The sequence below is a fragment of the Uloborus diversus genome, chromosome 8 (assembly GCF_026930045.1).
Source record: "Uloborus diversus isolate 005 chromosome 8, Udiv.v.3.1, whole genome shotgun sequence".
NCBI lineage: Eukaryota > Metazoa > Arthropoda > Arachnida > Araneae > Uloboridae > Uloborus > Uloborus diversus.
The window spans coordinates 87,391,952-87,411,104 of NC_072738.1; the positions used below are offsets into that span (position 1 = coordinate 87,391,952).

At 38.0% G+C, this 19,153-nt stretch overlaps 1 protein-coding gene across 2 annotated transcripts in view; it reads right to left on the reverse strand.

Annotated features, from left to right (window-relative positions):
- LOC129228075 (hepatocyte nuclear factor 4-gamma-like) overlaps positions 1 to 19,153 on the reverse strand; it is a 43,903-nt gene that overhangs the window by 4,659 nt on the left and 20,091 nt on the right. The window contains exons 2-4 of one of the 2 annotated variants that reach the window (XM_054862710.1): positions 5,769 to 6,089; positions 4,748 to 4,863; positions 1,861 to 2,013 (exon numbers count right to left, since the gene is read on the reverse strand). In XM_054862710.1, coding sequence (XP_054718685.1) covers positions 1,861 to 2,013; positions 4,748 to 4,863; positions 5,769 to 6,089 — 590 coding nt within the window. Of the gene's footprint in view, positions 1 to 1,860; positions 2,014 to 4,747; positions 4,867 to 5,768; positions 6,090 to 19,153 lie in introns of both variants that reach the window. The other variant, XM_054862709.1, reaches the window with a different exon arrangement.

The window sequence follows — 19,153 nt, forward strand, 5'->3', positions numbered from 1 at the left end:
GGGTCTGTAATAGTTATGAGAAACAATCGTTACTTGCCCTTGTTTTCTGTTTTAAGCGAAAGAATTTAAAACAAACCTTTTTGACGTGATTAAAAATCGAGCTTCTTCCTTACTCATAAAACTAAAATAGCAATAAGTATAAAGAACAAAATAGTATTCATTTAGAAACGAAAGCACGACGTTAAGCGTATACAAATTTGAAGAATTTCCGAAATATGAAATTAAACTTTACATGTTTAAAAAGATTTATCTGTTAGTACTTTTTTTTACATCTAAAATCTTCTCTATATGGCTATTGATGTACGATCTGTTTTAAAAAATGTAGCCGCCCGTGTTCCCCTTACATTTGCTTTAGTTTTTTTGGGAAATTTCAATTATTGTGGGCACTTAGTGCGGTTTAAAATGTTACCAAATTTGCGAGAATCATTTTGGGACACCTTCGATAATACTCACCCCCTCTTACTAATTTTTTTAATACAAATATTGTCGCCAAATGCAGAGATACTTTTGGTCAAAATAAAATGGCGCTATACGGTTTCAACCGAAATGTTTCCAAAATAAGTAGTAAAATTTGGCGATTGTTTGAAATTGTGCAAAAATAAAATTTATGGAAGTTATTTTGCTCTTTATGGATTTGGCTTATTTAATTGCTGGATTATTTTACACAGTAAAAAAAGTTTTTTAAAAAGATTCTTCGATTGGCGATATTTTGTTTCATGGTGTAAGCTGAGAAACATTATTACGTAGCCTTTGGCTTCAAAAACAGCGACAGTTGGAAAAACTACCAAATGCATCAGCTACTGAAGCTTTCTGCAAAAATTTTCGCGATATTTCTGCTGATTGATCGGATAGTGAGTAAGTGTCCAATCGGCATAAATAATAATAAAAAAACCGTTAATTACATTTAAGTTCCATTTAAATGGAAAATGATCAGCCAAATCTGTTTATTTTTAGCCAATCTTGTGGAAAAACGTTACTTTAAGATTTGACTTGAGAAAAGTTTCAAAAAGTCAGACGAAATACAAAAATATTCAACAATACAACAATTCTAGCTATCGACTGGGAGTTGAGATGATACACTAAATAATGAATTGGATTGATGAAAGCCTTCGAACAGGGAACAAAAAAGCTCATAACTCGTTTTTTATATCACTTAGAAACTTCGAACAGATGCTATCTTCAGCAGAAAAATTAGCGCTTTCGATAGACACATAATGTTAATATGTGCCCGTTTTTTTCTACCCCCATATTGGGGCATTTGTGCGAAAATTTGGACAAATTAGAATAAAAAAGGAACTATCAATCGACTTTTTTTCGAACTGGTCTATAAACCTTCCCAATACCAAACTGAACAAACGGTGAAAGTTTCAGCCAAATCTGCCGGGTAGTTTCTGAGATCTTAGGGAACAAATTTACCAAACTCCATTTTTATATATATAGATATAGAAGAAAGTAAAAATGTATATGATGTTTTTGTTTTTCACAGCATTGTTAAATTGTTATTCTGGTTAGAGCTTTGCCATTTAGTTAAACGAAGAAGCAGTATTCCGAACAGAATTTTCACATATTGGACGGGATTAAAATAGTTGGGCATTAAAATTAATTCTGGAGACCATATAGCTCCCGCATTGCTTTCGTTAGCTCTGATTATAATATCTATGAAACTTAGTTCCACATTCACCATAAAGGTAAGAAAGTTAATAGATTCAAGAGCATATACTGTCTTTCCCTTGCCTCTCCTATAAAATCCGGTGCAAATGACCTAGTGTTCAGTCTAGCTACTAGTCTGATTGAAGGGATATTTATTCGTCCATGTATCGTTCGCTTGAACTTAGAAATGCAGATGCATTAATGACTTACTTGGTCGTCGAGAGGTAATTCACAGAAGGCAGGGATATACTTGGCCCAGTCTACAAGAACGAGTAACTGTTGTTTCATGGATTCACATACGTCGGCGATATTGGCGACGCGTTTAGAAGAGATGTCGCCATCGTCAGCACTCACCGAAGTCATCTGGAAGTAAGACATAAAAAAACATAAGGCTATTGACACCAATTTCTTTACCAGAAATAACCTTCTTTGGGGAGGGTTGGCCATAACCGACATTTCATGTATGTACTATCGTGAAACACCGAAAATGGAGAATGTCGAGTTTTATCGATGATTCACCGGAAACATTCGATCTTTCGCCGATGTCTTTCGTATGCGAATGTTGATATTCACCAGCAAATGCCGACATTTACCAGATTTCGGACTTTTACTATATGACTTCCACATTAAGCCGTAATGATGTTAAAACTAAACAAAAGCGAAGGGCAGGGCCGTCGAGAGATTCTGTCAGCCTGGTCGGAACTTAGGGGCTGCGGGGGAAACTGGGGATCGAATTGCTGGGCCGAAACCCCATAGTGGAGTTAGTACAATGCGTTGTGTTATGATTTGGTGGACTTTTGGACTGTAGAATAGAGTGGAAATAATAGTTGGATTCATTTTTGCACATTGAAAGTTTATTAAATAAAATAGTTCATATACAATTCTAACCTAAGCTTAGATATTTAGTTAGGAGTTAAATATTTATATTCAAAACATTAAAGATTTCAATAATTAAGTACATCATGATTCTGCTCTCCAAAGGAATTAAACTTTAATCTACTGGTTTAAATTAAGTTGTGGGAAGTGGGAGCTAGTATTGTACGTACCAAGATTTCGGTCCTTTCTCCATTAAATCATCCAAAGGCACAGCGCGTTTCTATCATGACTCCGGACAAACGTCTCGGAGAAACGCCGAGCTCTCGAAAGATCTTCTCCCCTCAAAACTCTGTCTTCTCTACCTTCCAAAACTATCTCTTCTCCTCTCGAAAAATCTTAACTCCTTGTTTTATACTGGGGGATAAAGTTCCCTGATCGGGGCACATTCTCTGAGGATCATAGTTCAACATCTGGAGATCCAGCTTCCAGGAAAACCCTATGCTTTATGGGGTACGGAGTGTTGCAAAGTGTCAGAATGGAATTTTGTTATTCCCAAGTCTTCTATTTTATGGGCTCGAAAATGTCAGAACTTCAGAAGTTATATCCTACAGCTGTGACTCGGAAAGGGGGAAAATGTTTGAAATGTCCGAAAGAAGCTAACCCCTTTTGACCCAATGCGGGTGTCACAGAAAATTCCAAGTGTCGCTTACTCAAAACAAGCGGAGGGAAACTTTCCCGCCAAAATGTGTTTATTTCTAACTCTCTATTTTATGAGATGCAACTGCCCGGGGGTCTGAACTTATTTCCTGCACGGGAAAATGTACCGCCGCGCCGCGACAAAAAGGTCAACTCTTCTTAACCTAAAAGACGTTCAAAAATGCGAGGGAGGCTATTTGTAGCGGAATGAAGGTTCAGGGGATGGATATCCCTTTCCAGGCATGTGGGGCAGAAGGTCAAAATCGGCCCCACAGAATAGCATACATTTTACAAGTTTTATAGGGGGAAGGGCATCCGGCAACCAAACTGACTAGGGGCCCCCGAGGCTCTCGGCGGTCCTGGCTAAGAGGGGGAAGGGTGTGTTACCCTTCGCTGCGTCATTGACTCATTGACTCCCTTCGCCCTAGATTAGTCACTACTATTGAATACTTTTGTACTAGGTATTGATACTGATGATTTTATTATTTTTCCTCCCCTCGTAGCGCCACGGACTCCATACATCTCAGATTAGCTACTATAACTGGATACTTTTGTACTTATTACTGATATACTGGTGATTTTATGGTATTGTGTTGTTATTAATTAAATTATTACATACTCAAGAATGAATGACCTTTTCACTCTGGGACAGAGTAAACCGTATCAAATATTATATTCAAATATGTACTAGAAACAAACTTGTAGTGCATGAGATTTAAATAAGAAATAGTAAATCAAGTTGTGTAAGACTTCTTCGCTAGTAAAGTACTTTGATGATGTGGAAAAACTTTTAAATTCTTTACATGGCAACACTGTTGGCCAAGGAATACTGCTGGCCACACTGCAGGGGTACTGTTGGCGACTATACCCTGCCAATATCGGTAGAAGCGGGTTCTAACTTATGTTCTTATGTTTATTCATTTGAATTTTGATTTAGTTTTGTGTTCTTTTTTGCTTCATTAAACCAGTACTTCAGAACCAGACTAACGTTCAGTTCAAAAATAGCAATTTTCAAGTTATTACTGCGTTATATGAAAAGTCTTATTCCCCATCGAGTCATCACAACGTAAATCTATTTAAAAAAATCTTTTATAGTATTTTACCAGCATAAAAGATCGCGGGCCCCATCCTTTGTATGCACCACGAGAAAGTTTTCCCGCTCTTCTACGTAAGTAGCAATCATGTAACTTACGTTAGTCAGGCTTTGAGGCACAGAAATGTTGTGTAGTTAATGTTGGTTTCATGGTATCTGTTCTCACATCAGCTGGCAGAACTGAGTTGGATTCAGGTTTCGTGACAGACCCAAATGTGGAAATATAGCAATCCCTCCTATTATTGTTGATCTCCCAAAAGAGAAATGAGCTCCACTCCAGGTCAGGCCTCGTCTTACGAGGAGCAGATCATACTTAACATGGAGACACTCACAGCTTTGTATACGTTGATAAAGTAGTCTCTTGTAATGTGTTGCGAATATGTTGGTTCGTGGTTTGCTCATTGTTTCTTGCAAAGGTAGATATTTCTTGCAAAGGAAAATATTTTGCCTGATTAATTTCAGAAAGTGAAATACTGTTGTCATTGCTCTTACCTGTCTGGAGTACATCTCAGCGTTGAGGAGGACTGCGAGTGTGAGACCTGAAGCTGAGGCTGAGCCCTCGTCGTAGCTGGGACGGCGGCAGCTGATTCGGTCGCGCTCGTTCTGGACTGCTAGAGAATACAAGCACGAGATTAACTCTTTACGAAAAACATTAGACGCAAAGACATCTCATAGAGCATAGGAACATGAGATTAACTCTTTACGAAAAACATGAGACATAAAGACATGTCATAGAGCATACGAACATGAGATTAACTCTTTACGAAAAACATGAGACATAAAGACATGTCATAGAGCATACGAACATGAGATTAACTCTTTACGAAAAACATGAGACATAAAGACATCTCATAGAGCATACAAACACGAGATTAACTTTTTACGAAAATCATGAGGCATAAAGATATCTCATAGAGCATATGAAAGCGAGATTAACTCTTTACAAGAAACATGAAATAGGAGGGCACAAGAACGAGATTAGACATTTCATAGAGACTATAAGCACGAGATTGACTCTGTACGAAAAACATGACATGAAACATGGAGCGTAACGGTACGAAACGAAATATGTGAAACATTTAGGCATATCATAGACATAATGTTTTTCTAACATGTGAAATATTAAGAGCATATTTACTTTGCAAACTCTCGGGGGGGGGGGGGGGGGGACGTATAGCTATTTCAAGGCCACGATGGAACCTCTTCAACAGTGCAAAAAAAAAACTCACCACACAACCAGATAGTCGTGAGGGATTGATCCATTTGGTGTAAATACCGATGTCAACGAGGTTGACTTTCAGTTCTCTCACGACTATCAGGTTGTGTGGTGAGTTTCTTGCACTGATGAAGAGGCTCTTTTATTGCAGCAATGAAATAGCTATATGCTATATTTTATTGAGAATTTTTGTGCTTTATTTTACGTTGGTTTTTCATTTTCATCTCATCTATATTCTTTTATTTATTTAATTAAGGATTTCGGCAAAAAAAAATTTAAGCACCAACATGGTCTCACCTTCTTTTTTCATGCCCGCTCGGAAACACTTCTTGAGGCGGCAGTAACGGCACTGGTTCCGCTTGTCCTTGTCCATGACGCACGCCCGCTGGAAACGGCATGCGTAGACGTGGTTCTTGCGGACGGAGCGACGGAAGAATCCCTTGCAGCCGTCGCAACTGCTTGCGCCGTAGTGCTTGCCGGTGGCACGGTCGCCGCAGATGGCACACAGCTGCTGTTGCTGTTGTGGCACGACCGTTGGAGGGGGGTTGCTGTTGTTGAGCGGTATTCGCTGCGGATGGAGGAGTGCGGCCTGAGATACTGCCTGAAGTTTGGCTTCCGCTGTGGAAAGAAACAGAGAGTGAGACATTTTTGAGCAATCACGATTGCTAATTGTTTTCACTTGACCGTATTTGACGTTCCGTCCAGTTCCTTTTTCAGATTGGATCGAAGCCTCTGCAGCGAAACCGCCCTACCTGACCACTGTCCCCAGGTATCCATGTCCTACACACACGCGTCTTTACACACATGCACACTGACACACATACATGCTGACACACATACACCCGTCTTTACACACATACACTCACGCCTTTGGGCATACACGCTGGTCTACGCACAAACAATTAGCCAAAGAGTTCAAAAATTTCAATTCGCAGGTCTACACACAAGGCTAGCATACACATACACGCACGCCTGCACACACACGCACGCCTGCACACACACGCGCGCAACTATACACACGTAACCGCCCAGGAAGAGGGGCAGGCTTGAGGGGACAGGAGCCATTTCTAGAAACAATAACGCCAGTGAGTAGGGTCCTGCCGAAACTCGTGATTGCGAAAAACATAATTTGAATTCAAAATTTCAGAATTCAAATGGTTTTTCTTTTTTTTTTTAACTGTTAGCACTCGAAAGAGCCCAGGAATGAAAGGCGAAATGTCAATTTTTCAGTGTTCGAGAAAATCAAGTTTGAAAACTCAAAACGCTAGCCTCTCTGCATTGTACAGTCAACTTTTAGATCAGTCCTTCTCCATTTTTATCTGTTTAAACAGAGTAACAAATAATATTCTAAAAACAGTCAGTGTTGCTATACTAAACTCAACTCGAACGAAAAGAAAAATCTGCCAAACCATCTACCCCCACCCAGAGCCGGCCTTAAGCCGATTAGAGTAAAAGATCCCAATGGGGCCCCGCGCCAGCAGGGGCCCCGCTCTAAAAAAATATTTTTTTCCTCACAAAAGAAAATAAAGGAAATATAAGGTTCAAATGAACTTAACTGATATTAATCATAATATGCTTAACTGATATTTAATCTGGCGGGTATGGAGCTACTTTCAGTGCAATTGAGGTAGTATAGGGGGAATTTCCTGAAGCTTTTAGCATCCCTATTAAGTCCAAAACTACTAGTCTCAAATAAATTTCCTGAAGAAAAAAATAAAACATATAGACAGCTAAAAATTTTTAAATCCATATCTAAGGCGATACCTGCTGTATCCTATAACTTCCGATCAAGAGAAAGGAACTAGGTAGTGGGGAACCAAAGTACAAATTTTTAATTATTATTAGCAGTCCGCAATAACGCAAGGATCAAGGACCCCTATCCCAGGATCTACTCGTATTACATGGGCAATGCGGAAAATTACATGAAACTCCGAAATTTCAGGAATTTCCAAAGCTATCTTTTTAATTTCATTTATATATTTACTTTTATTATTTTTTTACTTTCTTTATTAGTATTGATAAAAAAAATCTTAAAACTTAGCAGCAATGCCCATTTTTTTACTACACAATTAACACCAACGTAAGTGCAATTCTGAAAAATAAATAAATAAATGATAAACTCCAAATACTGCGTATTTAATACGCGGAAAACATCTCCATAACAATTCTAAAGAAAGCAAATTGCCATTCTTCTTCTAACGTTTATACCCGCTTACTTCCAACGGTGAAGGGGTTCTCACTTCTCAAAGTTGCACAATAATGATCGATAGAAAAATGATTTTTTACTGGGTGGGTTGATTTATTCAATGAAAATAAAAATTAAAAACTCCAACTGAATGGACTTTTATCAAGTTCTTTCACAATAAGCGAACTAAGAATTGGAAGAGAGAAGTCTACGGTGACCATCCGTCCCTGTTTTGGAGACAATATTCCACATTTTTTGGAGGTTATTTAATCAATAATGTTAAATTCCCATAATATCGTCCAATTTTACAAAAAAAAAGGAAGAAAAAATCAGCATCTGGGAAGCCATTCCCTCAGTCCCACACTTCTTTTGACACCCCAATTTTCTCATGCACCAACCGCATGTGATTGGGCATAAAGATTCTCAGAGCTACTTTTCTTACGTTTTTAAAATGTACACTTATTTTTGTGGCCATTCATTCATTCGTTTCTTAAGAAATAAAAAAAAGTAAAAATCGAACGTGATATAGAAATTTGAAGGAAGACGGATAATTGCGGCAGTTTCGAATCCTTGCTTGAATTTAAAAAAAAAAATCGGTCAGCATTTCTCGAATTTGTACGATCAATCTGTAAGGGGCCCCGCCAGATTTCTCTAATCGGGCCCCGCATGTGCTAAGGCCGGCTCTGCCCCCACCGTTGTTCAGTTTAACGACGTTTGTGTTCCGGGTAAGACTTGTTTTTCAAAGTGCTTGTTCAGTGTGTTTGTTTTTAACTGAGAACAGGAAAATGAATGAACGAAAGATCAATTTAAAATCTGTTAAAACAGTTCCTAGTGAAAACGGGGTGGTGCACACTGAACGTCCACCATTCTCCCCAGATCTCAATCCACCACACTTCTTCCTACTTCCTCGACTCAAATTCGCTTTGAAAGGAAAGAGATTTGTTGATATCCCAGACATCCAACGAAAGGTGACGAAGATTTTGAACTCCATCCCAAACGATAATTTCTTGCAAAGGTTAACTTTCGTTAATATTTCATCTACGCTAATGTTACAGGACTATTCACCGAACTTTATTGTCAGAGGTTGAATATTAGGTTCATTTATTTAGCAAAGCCAGAAACCGTAAAAATTGTAGAACAGGAGCATGTTGGCAAAGTTAAGGCCCCTATAGTGGAGGAACCGACGCATCCGCCATTTTGGAGCAAACTTGATCCAGAGCTTCGTAGCGTTAGCATTGCTGCCGACGTTTACATTTCTTTAGCATGTGTTAAATTGAGTCAAATGGGTGGTTGTTCGACTGTTAATTGTGTAAACAGCTCGAAAAAGGGATTTCGGCTCTTCAGATTTCCAGCAGTTGCAGAAAGAAAAAAGATTTGGATAAATAATAGCCCGCGAAGTGACTGGCAGCCTGGAAACGACGCCAACTGTTTCCAAAATTTCGCCAATGTTCACCTTCGCTCTCCGACTCTCTCGTTCCTTGTTTGGCGAAGGATTGCCAATATAGGTAGCTTTCCCTGTTGTACGCTTGCTCCAAAATGGCGGATGCGTCCGCCTCTCCAGTTATAGGGGCTCTAGGCAAAGTAACTAAGGTGACATTACGCCCTATTTTGAAAGGGACAACCTTGTTTCCAGTTAACATGTCCCGTTGTCCCTACTGCTAGCAGAGGGGTGTTGAAATGTCCCGTTTTCTGAAGTGACAGGATGAACCGCAGGGAAAGGGCAATAGACACGTTTAGTGTGACGTCAGGGGTTGCCAGAAACACGGGGAAGTTTCCAATCATGCCGTTGCTATGCGCGTTGCTAAGGGAGAATCAGCATAGGATCTTCGTAGGAATAGGGTTAGAGCGATGTTTAATTGATAGTTTTTTGGCAATTAAATGGTCTAAATAATTTTTTTAGTGGTTTCAAGTTACATATAAGCCACCTGTAGACATCATTTGACGAGTATCGATAATTTTTACATGTGAATCGGGTTAAAATTCGGCAAAACATAGAATTATGTGGAATACAAGTGTGTTTTCTAGAGTTATACACTCTTCTTATTGTTATTTCTTTTTCGTTGGGGGAGAGGGGGACAGGTCCGACATTTGAGAGGGTCAGGAGAGGTATTGCCCCTCTCATGTCTTTTGGAAAATAACTGTATTTCTATAAAGTTGGCGTAATTTTTGCTGTTTTTCGACGCAACATACTCGTACATTGACTTTTTCCTTTTTGCACGTACCCTTCTAGGAAATTTGAAATATCATGACTTGGGGGGGGGGGGGGGGGTGAGATTTTTCTTTTAAAGTTTAGAGCGAAATTTAATTATTATTATTTTTTTTTAGGAAGAGGAGTAGTTTTAATTGAATTGTATGCATTCTTTTCTTTAGAAGACGAGAGACCATGTCAGCCTAGTCAGCGATACCTGGAGGGGGGGGGGGAGAATTTTTCTGCATTTGTTCCAGTAATAATGCATATTTTAATGAAACTCCATTCCTTCGGGCTCTTTGGGGGAAAGGGAGAATTGCGTGTTTTCTTCAAATTGTCACGAGTATCTATTTTAATAATTTTTTTTTTTTTTGTGTTCCGAGGCGGGGGATTTTTACTGTACTCTACTTGTTATACATATTTTTTGTATCAATATACATAAATATACATTGAAAATTTCAGTTTGTTCTACTATTTGCAATGCATAGTTCAATTAAATTTTTTTTTCTTCGGGGAGAGGGGATATTTCTTCTTGCTGCGCGTAATTTTAAGTAATTGCTCTTTGGGGGGGGGGACAAGGATATACATATTAGTTTTTTTCTAGGTTCAATGGGAATTTTATCAATTTCTTCAAGCTAGTTTTTATTCCTATTCGGAAAAGAGCTCAATTGGAGTTTAACTTAAATTACGTGTGTGTTCTCGCAGAAGAAAAACTTTTAAACTAAAATATCCCAATCAAATTCGCATTAGAATAAGGACAATGTAACCTAACATCCCCCCTCCCATTCGAAAAAAAATAATTTCAATGCAAACAAGCATCACAATCGAGAAAAGTGAAAAATTCTCCTTCCCCAAACAAAAAATTATTTATACCATTAAAAAAAAAAAAAAAAAAATCCCGCCCGAAGAAAATAATTTTAATCAAATTCTTAGAAAACTTTAAACAGGATTCAAAAAAAAAATATCGTCATTTCAAATTTTTCTGCAGGGGGGGGGGGGTAAATCATATACAGTAAATACATATTGCATCGAAAGACAAAAAATTGCGCAAAATTTATAGAAATACAGCAATTTTCCGAAAGCGGGGGAGGGGGGCAATGTCTTTCCAGACCCTCTCAAATGGCGGAGCTGTTCCCCTCCACCCAAAGAAAAAGAAATAACAATAAGAAGAGTGTATAACTCTAGAAAACACACTTGTATTCCACATAAGTCTATGTTTTGCCGAATTTTAACCCGATTCACATGTAAAAACTATCGATATTCGTCAAATGATGTCTACAGGTGGCTTATATGTAACTTGAAACCACTAAAAAAATTATTTAAGCATTTAATTGGCAAGAAACCATCAATTAAACATCGCTCTAACCCTATTCGTATGAAGATCCTATGTTGTTTCTTCCTTAGCAACGCGCATAGCAACGGCATGATTGGAAACTTCCTCGAGTTTCTGGCAACCCCTGACGTCACCACTAAACGTGTCTATTGAAAATCGTTGGGTGGAATTGCATTTTCATACTAATAATTTGTGTCAAGCAAACTTTTGCATGATTATTGAATACATTTTACGTTTGCCCGAATGCACTCGCAAAAGGAAATTTTTGCTTATGAATAAAATGTGAACTGGAGAAAGAGCCTAGTTACAAATTGCAGTTCTTAGAGCAATGGTAATTGTAAGAGTAAATTAGATGAAATCCTGCCGAAAACTTGACTATTTTTTAAAATCAACATCAACTATACTCAAGCAGGCCCGTGTATTGTAAAATATCATATTACATCAGTTATCTTCTTCAAAACATTTAACCATCACAGGCTTTGCGATAAAGCATGGACATTTTTATACATACTATTATTAAATGGCTATGTAAATAATATGTTTGTCAAGTTTTGTGAATATTAGTTCAGTAAACTACAATAAATTCCCAAAATGTGATTTATTTGTGACTCAACTCGGAAATATTTGGATAATCAATGACATTACTTATATTAAGTAGGTACATTTGCTTTTCAATTACTAAAGAGTAAGAATAACAGACGTAAACTTGAATAAAAGACGAAGCACGCATAGACGAATGACAATTGCAGGCAAATGATGCAAATTTGCAAACGACCCCTTACGATTCGTCGCTTATCCAAGAATCAATGAAATTTAGCTCATTAATAGCTGAAATATTTCTAAATTTTTAAGATCATTAAACCTGAATTTTATTATGTGTTGAAGGATCTACTTGGGTTTTAAATTATGAAGATTATAAATTGCTAAATTTCGCGCATGTTCAGTGAAGATTTTATTGCTTTAAACGTTTGTATTTCATCAAATTTTCAATATTTTAACTTCAAATTTTAGTATTATGTTTCTCTTGTGTGCTGTCAAATAATCTGAAAGTTTGGAAAGGGGTGACAGTAAACTCTGAGTATTATCAGCCAAAATCTTTCAGATAAAATTTATTTTTGAACGAATTGCTTGTACTATCTTCGTGAATATAAGTGATACTCTCGCGAAGCTATAAAAATAAATTCAACTCATTAAGTAAACTTTCTCTCATCTATTTACAATAAAAGATAATAAAAAATCTTCTCTTTTTTTTTTCTCAACTTGTTGTTGGTCTCTTATTAAATGCATGGATGATTTAATTTTCATTGGAAAATGACAGCTGGAGAATACTTTTTATGTGACAAAGTTACATATTTATCATTCTCAAGAAATCCGTAAAAATATGAATTTTTGAAAGTGTCCCAATACCTTTGGTAATATAGTGCAAGGGAGGACTGGTCCGCGGGACGATGCGCCCTCCCGCCTGTGAGCCCTCAAACGCCCTCTGTGCACCTTTTTTTTTTTTTTTTTTTTTTTTTTGCGCCTTTGCTCCCCCTCCCTTTTTTTTTTCTTCGCGTCCTCAAACCTGTGCAAATTCATTTTCTTCTGTCTTTCATCTCTCGGTTTTTTTTTTCTAAGCTCTTAATCCTTCGTTTTTTTTTTTTTTTTTTTTTTTTTTTTTTTTTTTTTTTGTGTGTGTGTGACCTCAAACCTACACTTTTTTTTTCTAACTTGCGTTCTCGAACCAGTGTGCCTCCGTTTTTTTTTTTTTTTAAATACTCCCTCAAGCCTGTCTGCCTTCGGTTTTTTTGTGTGTATGTGTATGTGTGTGCATAATTTTTTTTTCTTTGCGTCTTTGTGTCGTCGTCGATGTTTTTTATTAATTTTTGTTTATTTTTTTTTAATTTTATTTATTTTTATTTATTTATTTATTTTGCACCTTCAGATTTTTTTTTTTTTTTTTTTGTTTTTTTTTTTTTCTTTTTTCGCCTTTTAGGAGTCAGGGTTGGTGCCCTCTTGGGGGACCCAGTACGCCCCTGATATAGTGTATGTTTTTCCTTGTATATGCATTGAGCTCAGCCCCTCCCCCCCCCCCTTTAGAAAATTTGGAAATGACAGGTCTCTTATGAATTGAAACTTTTCCAAGTTGTGTGGAGGGTGACGTGTAAAAAGCAGTTTTGTAAAAGGAAGAACCCTTTTTTGTGGGGGCTTAGGAAAAAGGTTTGGTGCTGTATTTCCTTGCGTTACGTTACCTGCATAGCAGTATTGTGACGTTTACCAACTTAACTCCAATAACTTTCTTTTTCACTTTCCAAATCAGGCACCAAGAAACCAGAGACTAACTCATCGAAAAGTTTCAAAATTAAAGGAACTATCTATTAATCACATTTTTAAATACTGATTTTTGGTTTTATTTGTAATATTTCCTTTTTGGAAGGGTGGCAGTTGCCCTCTCTTGCCCCTCCCCCCATGGATACGCCAATGCGCCTTTACCCACATTCTTTAACTCCGAGTCGGGCCGCTAGTTTTCTACTTGACTGGTACCCTTCGGCGGCCCTGCTTACAAAGTTAGATGTTGGATGTCAGAGGTAAATTTTTTAAGCGGTTCGTTCCAAAAATGTAAGTCCTGAATCAGAAATAAACGTTTTAAAAAATAAGAGATTTCAGAGCTTCGTTCTTAGAAAGAAGAATGAGTGAGGATTTCTTAAAAGACAGTGACGTTAGTACTCCTTTAAAAGGAGAAACTAAGAAGTTCAGATCCAGTTAATCATAGCTGTGTCTGAAGAAATTTAAAAACAACCAATAAGAAAGACTTGATTGTGCAATATTTTTGTAAAACGGAGACATGAAAACCAAAAACAAAACAAAATAGGATAGGGAAAAAAAAATCTTAAATGTGACGAAAACAAGCGCCTATTTATTCTTGATGTGTGTATGTTTTCCGGCTTGTCTGTTTTGCCTAGCATGCAATTACTTCATAAAGCATCATCGAAAATTCAGTACGTCGTGTAACTTAAAAGAGGCTGCGAACTTTGGACTATCGGGTTCTTATCACAGTGATAAGGCCTGTGAAGTATGGGATTTTTATCATGCAGCGTTCCATTATTTGCTTCTACCGCAACTTTTCTCGACGTCACTGCAATAGTTCCAGAATGATTTACAGCGATACACGCAGTTGCTGAGGAAAATCCGAAGATGGCTATTCTTAGAATAACTCGCAATATACTTTAAACTTCTTCCGACAATTTTATAAATATTTCCGATAATCTTATGGTGGAGGGTTTCAGAGTTAGTTTCGAGGGCTGCCGAGAGCCGAGGTGGGCCCCTTGTCATTTTTTTCACCGGGCTCCTCCCCCCTCCCCCTCCATAAAACTAGTTAAATTTATACTACGATTCCGAGTCGGGCACCCTCAAGGGAAGGGATCCCTAGTTTCCGACTGGGCTGTCATGGCCCCTCGTCGGGCCTGGTTGTTTCCTATTGTAAATTTCAAGGGTGCTCCCCAAAAGAGCAGGGGTGCACCCCCTCCCCCTGCATAAAACTAGTCAAATTTATACTACGATTCCGAGCCGGGCACCCTCAAGGGAAGGGATCCCTAGTTTCCGACTGGGCTGTCATGGTCCCTCGTCGGGCCTGGTTGTTTCATATTGTAAATTTCAAGGGTGCCCCCCCACAAGAGCAAGGGTGCACCCCCTCTCAAATCGCGATAACCCCTAAAAGCAAGAGCCCTGTAATAAAAGGGAAAAACACCCCCCTCTCTAAAAATTTCAATGGCGCAGTCTGCGGTATGCCCGCCCCCCCCCCTCCTAGGTGGACATCCCTGTGGATTTTAACGCATAGTAGCTTTCTTTTGCAAATCGTAAGTACTCAGCAAGGTCGTATCTAGCTCAACATGGAAGGGGGAGGGGAAGCATAATTTGCGCAATCAAAAGTTGGGTCAATTGCCTCCCCCAATTTGGAAATAATGTAAACTCTGCATTTGTGCATATTTTGTTGTTTGTCTTACGAAATGTATTGAGTATCCGTGGCGTACACAGCTCCCCTCCCCCCGCGTCACCAGGAGGGGCGCAAGAGGTCTAAGGGCGCGCGCTCTGAAAAAATAATGCTATATTAAAATTAATAAAAATATATTTATTTACTTTCTTTTTGGGGGGGGGGGGTTACCGAAGTCTATGTACGCCATTGCTGAGAATATATCTTTTGCTCCCCCCCCCCTTGAAAATTTCTGAAATGACGGGCATGCGGGAGACACTTTTCTAAATTCAAACTTTTTCACGTTGTATAGGGGGTGTGGTCATGTGTAATAACACACACTTTTGCAAAAGAAAAATCATATTTTTGGGAGAGTTTGTGTAAACGGGCGCTGCATTACCTTGCGTAAACGTAACACGGTATTAAGAAGGTAACACGGTGTTAATAACGGTACCGTAAACCAGGCGCGGATCCACGGGAGGGGAACTGGGGGAACGTTCCCCCTCCAAATCCCAAATGTACCTAAATTTTTCAGAACAGAATACAGGAAAATTCTATCGTTTTTTAAAACTTGAACTTGAAGAAAGGTTTCAGGAAAAGCGAGGAGAGAATTAAAAAGCGGTTCTCTACAGAGAAGAACCACGTAGATGTCCCCCTCCCGTCCCCGTTCACAGAAAACAAAATTCCAATTGTGCCTAAAACTGTTCAGGAAACAGAGTATAGGCAAATTTTTCCGTTTTTCAAGACGTGAACTAAGGCACCAGGAAAAGCAATTAGACAACAGCTAAAGGGAATCTACGTAGGGGAACTGGAGGGATGTTCCCCTTCCCGATTTTAAAGGGAGGGGAACATTGTCTCATGGTCTCATGTGTAGCTAAAAATTTTTAGAACAGAGAGCAGGAAAATTCGATTTTATAGAACTTGAACTTCAAGAAAGGCCCCAGGAGAAGCGATCAGACAATACCAGAGGCAGATAGATCCACGGAGGGGAACTGGGGTAATGTTCCTCTCCCCCCAAAATCCCATGTGTAGCTAAAAAATTTTAGAACAGAGAGCAGGAAAATTCTGTTTTATAGAACTTGAACTTCAAGAAAGGCCCCAGGAGAAGCAATCAGACAATACCAGAGGCAGTTAGATGCAAGGAGGGGAACTGGGTGAATGTCTCTCCCCCCCCCCCAAATCTTATGTGTAGCCAAACAATTTTAGAAAAGAAAGCAGGAAAATTCTGTTTTATAGAACTTGAAGAAAAGCTCCATGAAAAACGATCAGATAATAGCTAAGGAGGATCCACGGAGGGGAACTGGGGGAATGTTCCCCTCCCCCAAAAATCTTATGTGTCCCTAAAAAATTTTTAAACAGAGTGCAGGAAAATTCTTCTGCTTTATAGAACTTGAAGAAAGGTGCAGGGAAAAGCGAGGAGAGAGGAAAAGCGGATTCAAAGAGGGGAACTGGGGGAATGTCCATCTCCAAAACTCAAAATCCCAAGTAAACCTAAAACTGCTTAGAAAACAGAGTAGGGTAAAACCACCAGTTTAATCACTTTAAGGATTAATTTTTTCTGTTTGTTAACATAGCTTGGAGGGAATTAATCATACCTATATGAATTCAAGAATATTCAGGCAGCAGCAAGCCGGTACCGATGGCTTACTTTTTGTACATAGCTGATACCCTTTGCCCTCCTCCTAATTTCCCGGGTAGCAACTTTTGGAGGGAGGGGGGGGGGGGCAAATTTACCATATTACTGTTGATTTTTTTTGCATCTCGGTCTAATATTTAAAGGAAGATGGGTAAAGGTGGCAGGTTTTAGGTTTTGCTCCGATTCTGAAAAATTGAAGATCTGGTACTGCAAGAATGTTAGGATAGGAGGTTAGGAGTTATAAAAATATATAAAAACTAAATGCATCTGTCATGATTATAGGCCATTCCACCATCACGTGCGGGAGAAAAATACGCTTAAATTTCATTAACATTTCGTCATATCTCCTAATATTTTAATGAAACAGGGTAAGCAATTTTTTTAATCTTTACATTTGATACAAAGATACTACTGACGCAATTATATTTCTATTAAACACTTTTGTTATTTAAAATAAAATTTATTTACATGCGTCACGTGCGGGACATCCAAAGTCAACCTTTGGTAACTTGCTTATGAATAAGTTAATATTTTTGCTCTATTAATACAGCAATAACGAAACAAATTTTAGATTTTGAACGCTATGGTTCCAACGTAAAGGAAACATGTCTCATAGAAATAATTATTTAAACCATTGAAAAAAAAGTATATGCCCATTCCATTGAAAATGGTTATTTTGTCCCGCACGTGACAGTTCCTATATTTCATAAAAGAGAAATAATTTTTAAAGAAAGTCTTCGCTTAAGAAGTCACACATGCGCTAGTGATTTCTTAAGCAACAAAATTTTGTTCATCATCCTTTTAAATTATTATTTTTTATGAAATATATGAAGCGTCACGTGCGGGACAAGATTACCGTTTTCCGTGAAATGGCTCTTTTTAGTTATGCTAAAAGTTATAAGGCTACAAGAAGTAAATTCGAGTTCGTGGTCTGATTAAATATTTTTCATCGTACTTAATTTTAAAGGCTCATCGCTCATCGGTATGGCACAATACAGCTTCCTAGTCTTAATTCCTTTTATCCACTTTAGAGCCATTTCTAATCTCCCTAATTGCTTTATTTGCTTTTTGTAGTACTATTTGTTTTCCAGTAATCTTTTAAAATGATTCTTTTTGATCACAAATCTGTTTAAACTGTGTTTTGTATATATTTGGTGTAGAGTTATCATAATTTATTTGGTGTAGAGTTGATCATTATTTTTAAAACTTCTGCAGTTTAGTGGCGCAACCAGGGAGAACAGACACATTGCCCGTGTTTTTCATAGGAGGGGTTTCCATGTTCAAAAACATTTCTTACACTTAAAGGGAAGAGTAGAACGTACCTTGGAAATCGAAGATATATTAATAAGGGGAAAAAAAGAATGTCGCGAAAAAATCTAAATTTCTTTTGAAAAGAACCTTGAAATAAAAATTTTCAATCGTGGCGGAAAATTGATCAGAAAGTTACATAACACACCTCCTACTTCTTTTAATGCTACGCATCGGAAGTCCACTTCCCCCTCTAAAACCTTTAAAGAGCGTCTCAAATCTCGTATTTAGGGCTTCAATTGCGAAAAATTTCCAGGGAAGAACTACCTAACACCTCGCATTCTAACAACATCAAAAATCGTTTAAGATTTTTTTTTTTTTTTTTTTTTGAGCTTCAATTTCGAAAAATTGCCGAACACGAAAAATTTCCGGACGAGGGCCCGATTGCTCCCGTAGGAAATCAGAAAATAAAAATATTATAATTTCGATAATTTAAAGGGGAGAGCGTTTAAATCCTCCATCATTGAATATCACTTAAAAACTTCGTTTTCTAGGACTTCAGTTTCAAATTATTTTTTGGGGAGAGCCCCAGAACCCCACTGCTCGTAACATCATCAAAGTTTGTCTGTAATTGCATTTTTGGAACTTCAATTTCAAAAAAATTGGGCAGAGGTTTGATCGATTTAGATCTATTTTACCACACAATCTATCGGGGGCTGCCCGAAAAGTCCCATTTCTTTCTCTACCATAAACAAATATCGCCTATAATAGTGTTTTCAAAATTTCAATTCTAAAAAATTTCCGCAGAATACCCGCCGAAAATTTCCTCTCCGTAACATCAGAGACCGTCAAAACCTGAGTTCGTAAAACTACAATTTCAAAAATTTTCCGGGGGAGAACCCCCGGATCCCCCTGTCAGATGGCAGAAATTTTAGGAGTGCCCCTTCTAAAATTATTTTCTCGTTGAACCACTGCTGCAATAAAAATATTATTTTCTTTAAGTCCTTAAAAATACAAGAATGAACAAAGCGCTTTTTAAAATTATTATCTGAGGATTGTAGTATCAGAATTTGAAATGCATAAAAATGTTTTTGATAGAAAGCGTGAACAAGCTGAGGATGAGTTGTAAAACTAAGTTTTTAT